Source organism: Phacochoerus africanus, chromosome 9 (genome assembly GCF_016906955.1).
Source record: "Phacochoerus africanus isolate WHEZ1 chromosome 9, ROS_Pafr_v1, whole genome shotgun sequence".
In the NCBI taxonomy this organism is placed as follows: Eukaryota; Metazoa; Chordata; class Mammalia; order Artiodactyla; family Suidae; genus Phacochoerus; species Phacochoerus africanus.
In genome coordinates this window covers 26,980,384-26,995,696 of record NC_062552.1, presented here as the reverse complement: position 1 = coordinate 26,995,696, position 15,313 = coordinate 26,980,384, and the positions used below count along the sequence as shown (strand labels likewise).

General features: G+C 36.6%; 1 protein-coding gene across 1 annotated transcript in view; it reads left to right on the top strand.

Annotated features, from left to right (window-relative positions):
- Positions 1-3,635: 3,635 nt before the first annotated feature.
- The window catches only part of GFRAL (GDNF family receptor alpha like), a 55,971-nt gene continuing 44,293 nt past the window's right edge, over positions 3,636-15,313 (top strand). The window contains exons 1-3 of the mRNA XM_047797451.1: positions 3,636-3,657; positions 8,093-8,227; positions 10,307-10,465. Coding sequence (XP_047653407.1) covers positions 3,636-3,657; positions 8,093-8,227; positions 10,307-10,465 — 316 coding nt within the window. The remainder of the gene's footprint in view (positions 3,658-8,092; positions 8,228-10,306; positions 10,466-15,313) is intronic.

The window sequence follows — 15,313 nt, the reverse complement described above, 5'->3', positions numbered from 1 at the left end:
CAGCTGTGGATGATAATGCAAAGGCCTCAAGACCAATGCCTGGGGCTTGCCACCCAAATTTCAACCAAACCAACACTATTTTCTTCTGAGTCACTTATTTATTGATAACATTTTATTCAACACACTCATCATCATTGGTAACTAGTGAAACTGCTCTTTTTTTAAATCATTTTCTCTTCCTTCTAAAATGTTTTGATTCAATTATCACTTTCCACTTCAGCAAATAATTGAGTTGAAGGTACTGTTTATTAATCTGAGCTGTCTATACATTAGCTTGGGGCAAAATTGTGTTCTATTTTTACTAAACTCTAATTTAAAATGCAGTGCTTCTTGCACTGTATTGTCACAAAGAAAAATTACAGATATTTTTACACAATACTGCACTTATGGAAAATATCTCAAATTAGCATCTATGGTCATCAGTACGCTGAAATTAGTGTCCTATTAGACCTACCTGGATCTTGATTTTTGTTCTCTTAATAAAGAAGCATGTTACGTTACTTTGTCACTAATGTGTTTTAAAAATATTTTGATAAATATATTTCAATATCCTTTATAATAGGATACCTGTAATAATACCTTTTTAAAAAAATTGATCTCTAAAGGCAAGATGGAAATATCACTAGGTCTAAGGAGTGACAAAAAAGCACAGGGATTGCACAGCTGCCAACCCTAATGCCACCACTGTCCCACATTTATGCATCAGCACCAGCCTCACTCTCTCCACATACCTAAAATTTTGACAGGCAGGGGTTTGAAAATGGCCAGCTCAGGATTCAACACAAAGACTCTGTGGACATCGGCTTCAGCCTCTGGAGGAACACAAGGCATTGAGAAACCCAGTGAATCCCTCAAGAATTCTAAGCACACTGCCACCCAACCAGGCTGCCTCTCCACCAAACAGTGTGGAAGAGACCCCTAGGTGTCCTCTGCCTGACCTCAGGCATCTTGGGGCAGAGAGTCCCAGGTGCCCAGAAAACAATCTCAAACCTCTGACTGCTGGCTCTGGCTTCTGCCCAACACAGCCTTTAAAAATATTCTAAGGAAGGAGTTCCCATTGTGACTTAGTGAGTTAAGAACCCAACAGAGTGTCTTTAAGGACATAGGTTCAATCCCTGGCCTTGCTCAGTGGATTAAGGATCCAGCATTGCCTTAAGCTGCGGCATAGTTCACAATTGCAGCTCAGATCCAGAGTTGCTGTGGCTGTGGTATAGGCCAGCAGCTGCAGCTCCAATTAAACCCCTAGCCTGGGAACTTCCATATGCCACAGGTGCAGCCTTAAAAAAAAAAAAAAAAATCTAAGGAAGGGGTCTATGGAGAAAGAGCACCAATGGCACAATAAAATGCTAAAAGTCCCCTTCAGATTTCAAAGATTTTAAACATGCAGGAAATCAGATCTACCCCAGACTCTTCAACTGTGGGATCCTGTTGGAGGAGGTCATCCAGAGAACATGACTGCAGTTTGTCCTGCAAGCTGGACCCAGGCGATTGGAAGATAGATCCTCTCCTCCCCTGTCCTTGAAAGGTAATTCTGCCCACCGTTCCCACAGGGTTAGCCATTTCAGGGATGCAGCCTTGAGTGAGCTCTGTGTTGCTGAGACCATCTGAACTGCGTAAGTGACTGAACCCAGTTAAAGCCTCTCTATGAACTTTTAAGATTCTGGTGGGAAGGTGTGGAGACCTATCTGTCTTTTGTTCACCCAAGGCAAGCCTCCATGTGTAAATGCTTTTGCTTATTAAATCTGAGACCTGCCAACTGCAGTCATCTGCCTTTTTCTGCAGTCTCTCCTTGCCCTTTGCGTAAAGGGCCGGTTTGCAAACCACCAGAGACATGGAATCCCTCTCCAGCTTAAGCCATTTTTCGTTTGGCTTATAGCGAAAAGAATAATTATCTTGGTAAAATTTATACTACATGCTTAGTGATTTGCCCTTTAAAAGGAGATCATTGATTAATTTTATAACATTATAATTATCTGTTAAATAAAAATGGAGTCAGTGGGTGCAATCTAGCTGGCTATTTGTTGATGTCTTGTAATATAAATCCCATTACAAACATGATATTTATAGCAACCTTGGGTGCACTCAGTTCATTTTACAGAGGAGTAAATACAAATAATTTCTGACATAAAGTCATTGACCTACGCCTCCAGAGAAGAATAGTGTTACAATTTCAGTTTGTTGGACTTTGGAGGCTGTATTTTTTCCACCATACCTTCTGCAAACAAAATACACTGTAACTTATTTTCTAGTGTAAAGCAAATAGGGACCATTGCAACCAACAACCTTTCTGTTGCGTAACTGTGTACACATCAATACTCCTCTCCCGCCTCAAGAGAGTCGGTTGTCCATGCCTATCTTTGCCCAATTTCCTGTTAAAGCCTTTGTTTTATTTCCTAAGCATCCATTACAAAAAGATCTCAAACTATTTTCCAAGTGGCAGTGTCATGCTGTCCCCAGGTAGATGATGTGGTCTAGGTTCTTGTACGTAAGAAATCAAAGAGAGACGAGATAAATAATGCCTGTCTAGTCCATTCAAAATACTACAGATTGGGGAGCTATAAACAACAGAAATGGTTTTCTCACAGTTCCTGAGCCCGGAAGTCCAAGAGCACGTTGCCTGCACGGTCATGTTCTCATGAAGACTCTCTTCCTATCTCATAGCTGGCACCTTCTCATCATGCTTCCACGTGGTGGAAGGAGCAAGGGACACTTTGGAGGTTCTTCTTTAAGACACTGATCTCACTCATGAGGGTTGTACCCACCACTTTACTTCCCAAATGCCTGACCTATTCATACCATCTCCTATGGTGGTTTAGGATTCCAACATACGACCTGGGGCGGGGGGACACAAATATTCAAACCCTAGCAATGTCTCTCATTGAATCCCAGAGAAAAATAGCATCGAGTGACACACACAAGGGGATGATTACCTTTCCAGGGGAACAGGAAATTTTTACATCTCCATGAGGAGTCATTTCATACACACGACCCTATTTGGAGGGTTAGAGGAACTGCAGTTAAAGAAGCACAGCTTTTAAACACACTGGGGTTCGGGGCCCCTATGAAGAACCCTTCTTGTCCGGGAAGATAAAGTACACTAGTTTGGTCCTAGTGAAACTTGAAATCCACATACATTTTCCTGGGCTGCTTATTATCCCTTTTCTCCTTTTCCCTACCCTCAAAGTCATAAAATTGCCTGAATGATAGCTGATGAATGAAGTAGAAATTGGGCATGCGCAAGCAGCTAGGAAAATTTTGAGTTATAGTTGGGAGGCTGGTACACAGTGTAGTATTCTAGTTGAAGAGGGAAACAAGCCACCTTTTTTTTTTTTTTTCTGAATGTGCAGAGTATGTATCATTTCCTAGTATCTGGCTTCTGGGCTTTCTTGGAAACATAATATCTGCGATCAGTACACTCAGAAGAAAATAATTGAATTTGGACATAATTAGGAAAGTTCACAGCTCAGGAAAGATGGGTGAGGAAGTAGTGACATAGGAAGCTGACTTCAATCGGGGATGCTCTTAGGAAGCAGGAACACAAGCTGAAGCCTTATTCTGGACAGTTGCAGTTAAGAAGGTGGTGAGAATAAACGCATCTGCTTTCCTTCCAGCTGAACAGCCCCCAGTGGTCCACCATGATATTCTTCATTTTCCTTGGTAAGTGATTTATGCTCCTGGTTTATCTGAATTCATAACACCAAGTCTTCATGAACCGATGCTGTCCCATGTAACTTAATTGTCAGTTAAGTTGACAAAGGCTTATAATTACAAAGTATTAATTACAAATGTGTATTTTAACATTAGCTTATTGCTTTTGCAAAACTGTATACTTACTTTGACTCATTTGTAACTCTAGAAAATGCATAATGTGAGAATTGCATTAAGCACTCAGGTTGCTTCTTTTTTTATAGCGTGTAATCCAACTACTCTGAGTAATAGATTAGGATTTATAGAATTCATGGATATACTCGCTTTTCTAGAAATGAAACCTTCCAGTACCTATTTACAAGTTATAAGGTGACAAATTTTCAATTACTATCTATTTCTGTTTGAAATTAAAGTGAGATTAATTTAAGCCGTTGTTTTCTTGATTTTAGGTGTTAACATTTTTTAAATAGAGTCAGTTAGTGGGGGAACACTATGCCAAATGCTTAACATTTTAGTCGATTTTCGTAAGCTAAAGTGTAAACTTATCTCTCTTGTATTGGGTAGTGTGAATGTCTTGTTAGATGCTGGTAAAAAAGAAGTTATTTATACTTAAAGCAGAATCTATGAAGCTCTAGTTGCTATATGTGATATTGAAGAAGCTATTATATTTTATTAGCATTCAGTAGACTCTACTCCTTGAATTCAGAAAAAAAGGATAGTTGTGATTGTAGCTGAATATTAATAATTCACTCATTAAAACAAAGACAGTGTATTTTCTGCTTACTCTCTGCTGATAGATATTGATGAATAAAGGCAAACTTGTGGCAAGAAAACAAAGAAGTTATTTGCAATTATGCTGAACATAAAAAAGAGTCAAAATAAATCAAGTCAAAGAAAATTAAGGCAAGAAGGAAAGGAATATTTTATATATTTTCAAGATTGGGAGGTTAAAGAAATAGTTATTCAAAATTGCACTACTCGTATTTAGTCTAATAATATTTCCTTATTTCTATTATTTATAATAGGGAGAAATATAAGAGATTTTAATTTTTATACATCGGGCAGCAATAGAATGAACCACACAAAATATAATACAACCTCATTACAGCCCCTGTTGAAAAGACAGTGATGGACTCTTGTTTTCAACTTTCACTTCTAAATTACCCCTGACACTAGGTTGCATGAAGGAAGGAAATCACATCGAACACTGTTAGGGTCCAAATTGTGCTATTTGATAGGTTTAATTGCTATTTCCCATAATACATGGTTCACAATTCTTGCTCAACATCATTTAAATAGGTCTTGTGATGTGGGAAAGTTCCGTAGCCAAATAAATCTGAGACACAGTGAATTTTTAAAGCAGAGCAATTCACATCCTAAAGAGCCTTCTATCTCTTTAGAAGGTAATACAATGTGCAACATTCTCCATCTTATTTATTTTAAATAGAACTTGTTTCTCACTTAGCATTTCAAGAGAATACTTAAAAACTCCTGGCTTAAATACATGGCCACAAATCATAGTGGGGAATGGACAAGATTTTGGAAAGCTAAAGTTATTTTGATTCTTCTGGGCCAAATCATTGAGGTGGTTGTCCTAGTTGATTCTGTATTTCATGGGGGTAATAGGTAGAAAATCATGTAAAGTCAATAATCAAGTTTATTATTCAATCCCAATATCTAAATATGAAAGAAAATAAAACACATTTAGGAAATATGTAGAACTTCCCATATGTAGAATTCATTAAGGATCATTGTACCATAATACTGGTGAGGTTTTGATGATATATCCAGGAAACCATCACCTATAACTTTCTTGAGAAAAGTATTCAGTAGATATAATGATCAAGGACAAATAAAATTTTAATTTCTTATAAATTGAGTTTCTGACATAAAACCCCTACTTTAGGATCTTTAGCAAGCTGGATGAAAACAAGTAACCTTGGGCCAGAATCGAAGTGGCTCTATTTCTCTTTCTCCAAGCTTGCTAACCTAGAAGAGGAGCTTGGCTAGATGAGGCTATCTGAGAATACATGAAAAAAACAGAAAGCTGATATGTCAATTTCCACTCCAGCCCTCAACAAGAAAAATGTGACCAAGCCACACCCATGGGCCCAATCTTCAAATGCAGTGACCCAACCAGTAGCACATATGGTCCAATCAGTTGTCATGGATTATCCTTAGGAGAAGATGTTTGGAAAGAGGTAAGATTTAAAACAAAAAACAAACAAACAAAAAAAAAACAAAGATGTTATGGCTTAACTTGAAGCCTATAACTCTATGTTGTGACAGGTGGTTCATAATTAATATCATCTTTTTAAAAATTCAAATAATTTGGCTTTGATTAAGATATAGCTTGAGGTCTCTTGATTATGTAGTTAATATACTGTCTCTATAACTCAGTTGTAGTTTCCATATTTTCCTGTGGATTAAACTAGTGTCAGTTTGTATGCTTGCAGAATCAGTTTGAGTAATTGGCATGTATATTAAACTAACGTCACTACTTTCTTGATATTTTAAAAAACTTGCTGGAATCTTTTCTTTTACCTGAAATAACTTGTAAACATCTGGAAGGTGTTATTTTTATTGAATATTATCTTATATATTCAGTTACATTATTATTTATATTTACTCATCCGTATACTGCTATTCAAGTTGGTGTTAAGTCAACATGCATTTACTGAATATCTATAATGCATCATTGTGCTGCTTGTGGGGATACCATTATGAATTACCCCTAATGCCTACCGAGTAAAACCCTAGAATCTAGTGGTAAAGACAAATACATAAATACGTACTTTCATTACAGAGCAGAAAATGCTGCCGATGCGGCATTCTTGAGATTGTAGCGAATCAGGTGAGGAGTGTTAAATTCAATGTGGATGTAGGAAAAAAGACATTGAATTCAGAGAAAGATTCCATAAAATAGGTAGTTGCTGTCTTGAGTCTTAAAGGATAAGAAAAGGGTTATTCCAGAGGAAAAGAAAAGGAGTGCCTGCTAGTGACCATGCAGAAAAGAGTCAGAGGTACAACCCAGTATGAAGCAGTTGAGAAACTATCAATGCTCAAAGACCCCCAAATTACACATGGTGAAGAATATGAGAGTCACGCAGTGGAGAACCATCCAATGGATAAAGCAGAGAAATGGCAGGACTAGGTTGGTGCATTAGGCAGATTAGAGGGGTGTAAAGAACCTATCTGAATAAGACGGACCTGCAGGCAGACTGATGAGTTTGTCAAATATTCAAAATGAGACTTGAACTATGCAAGAGCAATATGGGAGAGTGAAGTTGAGGATAGAAAAGAAGCCAGTCATGAACCCAAGTTTCCTAGAGTGGGTGCTATTGTGCGTGGTGGAATTGCTGCTGAAGTAGGGTGGTCCAGCAGGGAGCGGTGACGGTGAGTACAATATCAATGACACTATTATCTGGAAGTGTTCTGAAACGTTTAGGTGGAGATCCCAGGATCTCTGTCAGGAATGCTGGAAAATAATGGGTTTGAATTAGACATTTGAGAATCATCAGTCTAGAGATTTTAATGAAAAACATAAGTACATGGAATTGTCCACAGAGAGTGTGTAAAATGAGACTGGGAAAAGTCTGAGGACAGAACCTAAGCCACAAATGTACTTTAACAGAAGAGTAAGAGGATCCTGGGAAGAATTGTAACTACGGTCAGAAAGTATCAAATGAAAAAGTATCAAGAGAATTAGAAGGGAGGGTTGCCAAAGAAAAAGAGTTTCAAAAACAAAATAACAACAAAATTCCCAAGACAAAAGTAGGCAAGAGGAAGTCTTTTTTGTTTTAATTTAATTTTATTAGAGTATAATTGACTCACATTGTTGTCTTAGTTCAGGTACACAGCACAGTGAATCAGTTTTACATATACATGTATCCATGATTTTGTCCCATATAAGTTATTACAAATTATTGAGTAGATTTTCCTGTGCTATACAGTAGGTTCTTGTTAATCATCTATTTTGTACAATAGTCTGTATGTGTTATTGCCACCCTCTCAATTTTTCCCTCTCCCCAGCGGTTTCACCTATGGTAATCCTAAGATTGGTTTTAAAATCTGAACTTATTTTAAAAACAGGATGAAGTCTTAAAACTATTAAATTTAATGTTATGGGGATGATTGGGGGGCCTGTTTAAGAGTAATTTCAATGGAGCAATAGTCATAACAATAAATTATAATTTGAGAAATGAACAGGGAGTAAGAAAGAAAGAGGGCAAATGTAGACTTTTTATTTAAGAATCTTACATAAGAGAAACAGATCTATAGCCAGAGGGGGAGTTAGGATCCATTCCAGTCTTGTAATGATTTTATCACATTTTGTTTTTCATAGCTCTTGTCTTTATCATTAATAATTCAGGTTTGAGGTAAACAACTGCCTTGTTGTAATACTGCTGCGGTTTTCATTGTTCTGTTATTGCTGTTCTTCAAGCTGTGGGACTATACTTGGAAAATGAATCCACTTCCCAAACCACTGATTGCACGCACTTAAGAGAGCTCTGCCTAAATGATACAGATGGATGTAAACAGGCCTGGAGAATAATGGAAGATGCCTGCAATGTTTCAGGTAAAACAAATGGATTAAAATACACTCAAATAATTTCTTTTCACTTAGATAAAAATAGGATTTCCTGTTTTCTTTCCCTGTCTTAGAAAATAGGTTTGTCTCTAAATACCTTCCTTAAACTTGGTATTCAAGTGATTCACCTTCAATTAGTTATTAGTGAATTTAGTTACAAAAGAGTATTCTTGAATTAGTGAAGGGCCCTAATGCATTGACACTGCAGCGAGCTTTATGCAAGATTTCAGATTATTTTTTGACTCATCTCTTCAAATGTAATGTTAAAACTGTATACTTGCCTTTCAGAAGCATGGAAACAATTTTTTACGTACTGTTCTTTTGCTTATATGTTAATATGTCAGCAATAACGTAGGAAGATAACATTTGTGATGATCAAACACATTATTTATTTGCATGTACACAGCTTGAATTTTATATTCTTGTGACAAATACACTGCTTTCCATTCCAACTATGTCAAGAACAGGTTAAAATATATTTTTATTTTTAGCTAGTTGTACATTCCAGACATTTGAAGGAAGGGCCATGAGATAGAGATTAGAAAATCACTGTCATTTTTGTAACAGAAAAAATTTTTTTTGAGTTTATGAAGTAGCTGAATATATACCAAATAAGAGCTTTATAGTAACACTCCCTTCCCTAAAAGTAGATTAACTGATTATGCAGTAGGACATCGCACTAATAGCATATGACAAAACTTTTCAAAAAATCTTATTGCAACACAGTACGTTTTATCAACTTGTATAATGAATATTATGATACCATAAAAACCCAATGAACTTTATGGCATAGTCAGTGAGAGAAATCCAAAGTGAAAAATAATATTCTTCCATGACTCATGTTGCTTCTCCAACCATTTCATGAAGAATAAATTCTGTATTGCCTCTAATTCTGCCCACTTCTCAAAGATGTAAGGTGGAGAGTGTCAGGTTAAGAGGCAACAACTCATAGTTCTGACAACGCCAGTATGCATAATCCCCACCATCAGAGCTCCTGCCCAGCCACAAGACCTCAAGGAATTACATAGAATGTACAGGAAGGAGTGAGATTGCCTTCTCTTCCCTGCCCCTGAAGGGGGTACATGGGATGTTCATGTGCCAAAGAAAGTTATAGGTCTCTTATCCAACATTCTCATTATAGTTCCGGAAAAAAAATTCAAAGGCAAATTTCTTCCCAATAACACAATAATTTTAAGAGGAGCATAAAGGACAATGACCAAAAAAATGTTATTTGTTTTGATGATGAAGCCCCTTGTTACACTGTATAAGGCAATCTAAAATATCCCATTCAGTGTGTCATGAATTACAATACATTTATTGATTTGCTATACAAATAGCAAGTCCTTGGCAATGAATGGTAATATTTGCATAATTATCCCATGCATGAAGCCGAAATAGAAGTATTCTCAAAGACACAAATGAAATGGACTCAAGTAGTTTTATTCAGAAAAATGAATAAAAGAAAATTGTTGGGTAGATGAATATGGCCTTTTAAATTAAAGCAGAAAATGAGATATTGGTAACTATGGAAAGACTCGCTTTTCAATAGTATTTATTGGGTGCTTTCTAAGTGTCAGGACCGCCTCATTTTCCATGATAAATTTAGAGCCACCTGCGTGTCTCTTATTATGATCTTGGAATAATATGCAAATTAAAATAGCAGATAAAGACCAAATAGCTAATATAATAGATAAACTGAGAAAATAGCTAAGATTACTGAGCATTCTGGTTGCCTCGTATAAGGGTGGCCTTGGTTATGATTAAAGAGAAAAAACTGACATTCTAAGTGGGGACAATCTCTTTAAAATACAGAAAATTTTAATCTATTTTAGAAATATTGGGGGGAAGATAGTAGAAACAGATTTTTTTTGTCTGAAAAGTCAATTATATGGACATGCTGTGGCAACCCCAGATAACTTCACTATAATAATTAATTACTAAAATTAATCTGTTAAAAGCTTTGGGTAGGGGGATGCTACCCAAAGCTTTAACATACCTTGGCTACTTAGCGGGACTCCAAAATTATATTCGGATTAATATCTAGAATGCTATATGTTCGATTGTGAAATCCAGGCAACACCTGCCAGATGAAGGATTCATCCAGCTGTAACCAGAGCATCCAGTTCTTAGCAGAAAGCAATTTCCAATTTAAAGATTGTCTCTGCTCCGATGACCTCTATTGTACTGTTAACAACTTGATTGGAAAAAAATGCACCGACGAATCAGGTAATACCTTGCTATGTGAAATATTTACTGTCATGAAAATGAAAAGAACAATGTCAAAATTAACCACATCTATGTAATTTGATGAACGCTTTTTTTCTGTCGATTTGATTGATTCTTCATGTAATTTAAGGTTCTGTGGGTTCTGGATCTCAGTAAGTGCATAACATATTTCTAGAACTACTAATTGCAATTCCAAGCTTCTTTCAAGTATAATTCATTAGAATTCCAGAGTCATTCATTTAATATATTTATCTGTGGGACTCACTAGGGTGTTGTGCAAGACTTAAATGATAGAAGATGAATATGGTATTATTTCTATTAGTAAAGAATGGCAAGGTCTCCTGAGAAAGACCAAAGTATAATCACTTACCTAGAATTATGCTTGCCTTTGGATTATGAGCATATGATCATTCAATGTGCACGGACATGTGTCATCCAATAGCCCTAAAGTGATCTATTTCCAGATCCTCAGTGTCCCTAGGTTCTCTCTCTGAAAAATATCGGTTTGGTCACCTGTTTTCACAGAGTTCTCACCTCTTCTATAGGAATCATCCTTCTCCCTCTTTTCAAGACAGAGGTTTACCTCCCATCTATCTTGAAAGGTCCCATTGCCCAACCCCTCCAAGCTACTGGATAATTCCTGTTCCATAATTCTGCCTTGTCCATAATTTCATGTAAAGGGAATTGTACAACATGTAGCCTTTTGAACCTGTTTTCTTTTATTTAAAATAATACATTTGAGATTTATCAGAAAATCCTATTCTCTGTTTTGAAGAGTAGTATTCCATTGTATGGTTATACCACAAACTGGTTATCCATTCACCACTGAAAGTCATTTGCATTGTTTCCAGATTTTTAGAGATTATAAAGCTGCTATAAATATTCATATATAAGATTTATACAAATAGAGGTTTTTATTTCTCTTTGGTAAAAATTTAGTGGGTCATATATTAGTAAAGTGTGTGTTTAACTTTATAAGGAGCTTTCATACTATATTTCAAATTTGAAGTAGCTATAAATGTATGAAAGTTCCAATTGCTTACATTCTCAGCAGCATTAGAGTTTTGTTTTGTTTTTTTGCCTTTCTAAAATATATTAAATGGTATCACATTGTTGTTTTAACTGGCACTTAAAATAACATTGATCATATTTTCGCGTGCTTCTGTGCTATCTATATGCAGATTATTTGGTAAAATGCCTCTTCAAGATTTTGTCCATTATAAAATGGACAATTGAGTTTTGGCTTTTTAATTAAGTTTTAAGATATTTAATTTTTTCTTTAATATTGAATAGAGTTTACTAGAACATGTGTTTTGTAAATAGTATTTCCCAGTCTGTGTCTTTTATTTCCTTAAGAGTGCTTTCAAAAAACAGCATTTTTTTTTTTTGTCCTTTTAGGGCCACACCCATGGCATATGGAGGTTCCCAGGGCAGGGGGTCTAATGGGAGCCGTAGCCACTGGCCTATGCCAGAGCCACAGCAACACCAGATCTGAGCCGTGTCTGTGACCTACCTATACCACAGCTCATGGCAATGCCAGATCCTGAAACCCACTGAGCGAGGCCAGGGATCAAACCCGCAACCTCATGTATCCTAGTCGGATTCATTTCTGCTGCGCCACAATGGGAACTTCTTTTTTTTTTTAATTTAATGAAGTTCAATGTATCAACTTTTTTTCTTTTATGAATTATACCTCTGATACTGCATTCTAGGAAGTCTTTTTATTTATTTATTTATTGGATGTTATTTCCCCAATACATTTTTTTCTACTGTACAGCATGGTGACCCAGTTGCACATACATGTACACATTCTATTTTCTCACATTATCCTGCTCCATCCTAAGTGACTAGACATAGTTCCCAGTGCCACACAGCAGGATCTCATTGCCAATCCAGTCCAAAGGCAATAGTTTGCATCTATTAACCCCAAGCTCCCCAACCACCCCCCTCCCCCCCCCCCTTGGCAACGAGTCCATGATTTTTTTTTTTGCATTCTAAGAAATCTTTATCCAACCCAAATTCACAAGTATTTTCTCATATAGTCTAGATATTATCTAGTTTAGATTCTACATTTAGGTCTATGATACATGTTGAGTTAATTTTTGTATATGGTGTAAGCTATGTGTTGGATATGTTCTTTTGCTATATGGGTATCTAGCTATTCCACCACATTTGCTAAAGATAACTTTCAGTATCACCTTTCTCAAAAGATCACTAGATTGTATGTTAGTGGCTCTGCTTCCAGATTTTCTATTCTGTCCCAATGACCTATACCAATATTTCACTGTTTTATTTATTGACGTTTCATGGGATGTCTTGAAAACAAGGAGTGTAATTCCTTTAATTTTTTTCTTTTTAAAAATTGATTTGGTTATTCTCCTTCTTTGCTATCCAATATAAATTTTACAATCAGCTTGTCAATGTCTATAGAAAAATCCTGCTGGCATTTGATTTGACTTACATTGAAACTATAGATCAATTTGGGTAGAATTTATATCTCTAATATGTGAGTTTTCAAATCCGTGAACTTGGTATATCTCTCCATTTATTTAGGACTTTGATTTATTTTATCAATATTTTGTACTTCTCAGTATAGTAGTTCTTACACCCATTTTGTTAAGATTCACACAGATGTCCTTCACTTTTTTGAGGCTTGTTGTAAAGGGCACTTTATTTTACATTTTAATTTTCAATTGATTATAGTAATATACAGAAATACAGTTGATATTTTATATGGACCTAACATCCTGTGATTTGCTCAAATCAATTATTAGCTCTAAAAGTTTTAGTTTTAAAGGATTTTTTTTTGTGTGTGTGTGGTTTTTTTTGTAGAATCTATAAGATTTTCTACATAGGTAGTCTTATTATCTATGAACAGAGAGAGTTTTATTTCTCCCTCTCCAATCTGTAGCCTTTATTTCTTATTCTTGCTCTGTTGTTCTGAGTAGAACTCCAATATAATATTAAAAAGGATTGTTGGGAGTGACTATCTTTGCCTTTTTACCTGTCTTAAGAGGGATGCATTCAGGAGTTCCTGTCATGGCTCAGTGGTTAACAAATCCGACTAGGAACCATGAGGTTGCGGGTTCAATCCCTGGCTTCGCTCAGTGGGTTAAGGATCCAGCATTGCTGAGCTGTAGTGTAGGTCACAGATGTGGCTCGGATCCCACATTGCTGTGGCTCTGGCATAGGCCAGCGGCTACAGCTCTGATTCGACCCCTAGCCTGGGAACTTCCACGGGCGCAGCCCTAAAAAGTATAAAAGACAAAAAAATTAAATTAAATTAAAAAATATAAATGCTGGAGGATGGATATAAAGATGGGTGCGTCAGTCCCTGTTCTTGGTTAGCTAGACACATAGCAGAATATCTCTAAACAGATACATGGTATATCCATCGAATTAATTTTTCATGAGGGCATAAGGGAATTAGGAAAAAACTGTATGAAAAGGCTTCTTATAGGGGAAATAATGAAAACCAGTGGAGAAACACTTTCATATAGGTACATTTCTAGGAGAAAATGGAAATTCACAAAAATTTATACCAGAGAAATAATGGACTATCTTTTAAGTACTTTTAAGCTACACATGATTTCTACCCATCATCAGCAAAATGTAATGAAAATACAAAAGGAAATGATGATGATAAACTAGTAAAAGAAATTGAGCATTATTTTTATGTTTAGTTACCTAAACTGTAAATAATTGGCATTTTATTTCATTTTTTAAAAACCAAGATCAGAGTTCCCGTGGTGGCGCAGTGGTTAACGAATCCGACTAGGAACCATGAGGCTGCGGGTTCGATCCCTGCCCTTGCTTAGTGGGTTAAAGATCTGGCGTTGCCGTGAGCTGTAGTGTAGGTCGCAGACGCGGCTCGGATCCTGAGTTGCTGTGGCTCTGGTGTAGGCTGGTGGCTACGGCTCCGATTAGACCCCTAGCCTGGGAATCTCCATATGCAGCGAGAGTGGCCCAAGAAATGGCAAAAAGACAAATAAGCAAATAAATAAATAAATAAATAAAATAAAAATAAAAATAAAAACCAAGATCATTTGCAATAGCTCTCTGGAAATCATTGTTCAGGTTTTTTTTAAGAAAATAGGTGTTGGAATATTTATGAAAGGTACACTCTTGAGAAAACTTTAAAAGGTTACAAGTAAAAGAGCTTATTTAATTTTAAGTCATGTTTTTAAACTTTATTTATAGAAGCATCATCACTGTCCTCAAATGTGACTTCACAATCAAATACCACACAGTGGCCCCATCAGAAAGATACGTCATTAACGATTGAAAAAAAGAGTGATTGCGTCATGGCAGCACACTTCTGCCAGGAGTCTGAACATTGTGCGCTTTTGTATGAGAACTTTAAGAAAACCTGTGGGAAGGAATCAGAGCAATGCAAGACCCTTGATGGAAGCTACTTGTGTGCAGCGTTAAGAGAAAGTCTGAGAGAAACAGTCTTGTGGAATTGTCGATGCCATGACCCTTCCAAAGCAGAGTGCACCGAAATTTGGAAAAGCTTGTTTGAAGACACTTGTATCCAGAATGCTCAGATGAATCAAGTTCCAGCCTTCACTGAAGAGGAAGAAGACGGATTCAACCTGGACAGTGTTTCAGGTTTGGTATTCAAAGGAAGAATTTGGGAATATTAAGTATAATCATAAACAGTTACTAACTAAAGAATACTTTATTTCTGGGAGTTCCCGTTGTGACTCAGCAAGTTACAAACCCAACTAGTATCCATGAGGATGTGGTTCGATCCTTGGCCTTGCTCAGCGGATTAAGGATCCAGCGTTGCCATGAGCTCTGGTGTAGGTGGCAGACAAGGTTCAGATCCTGAATTGCTGTGGCTGT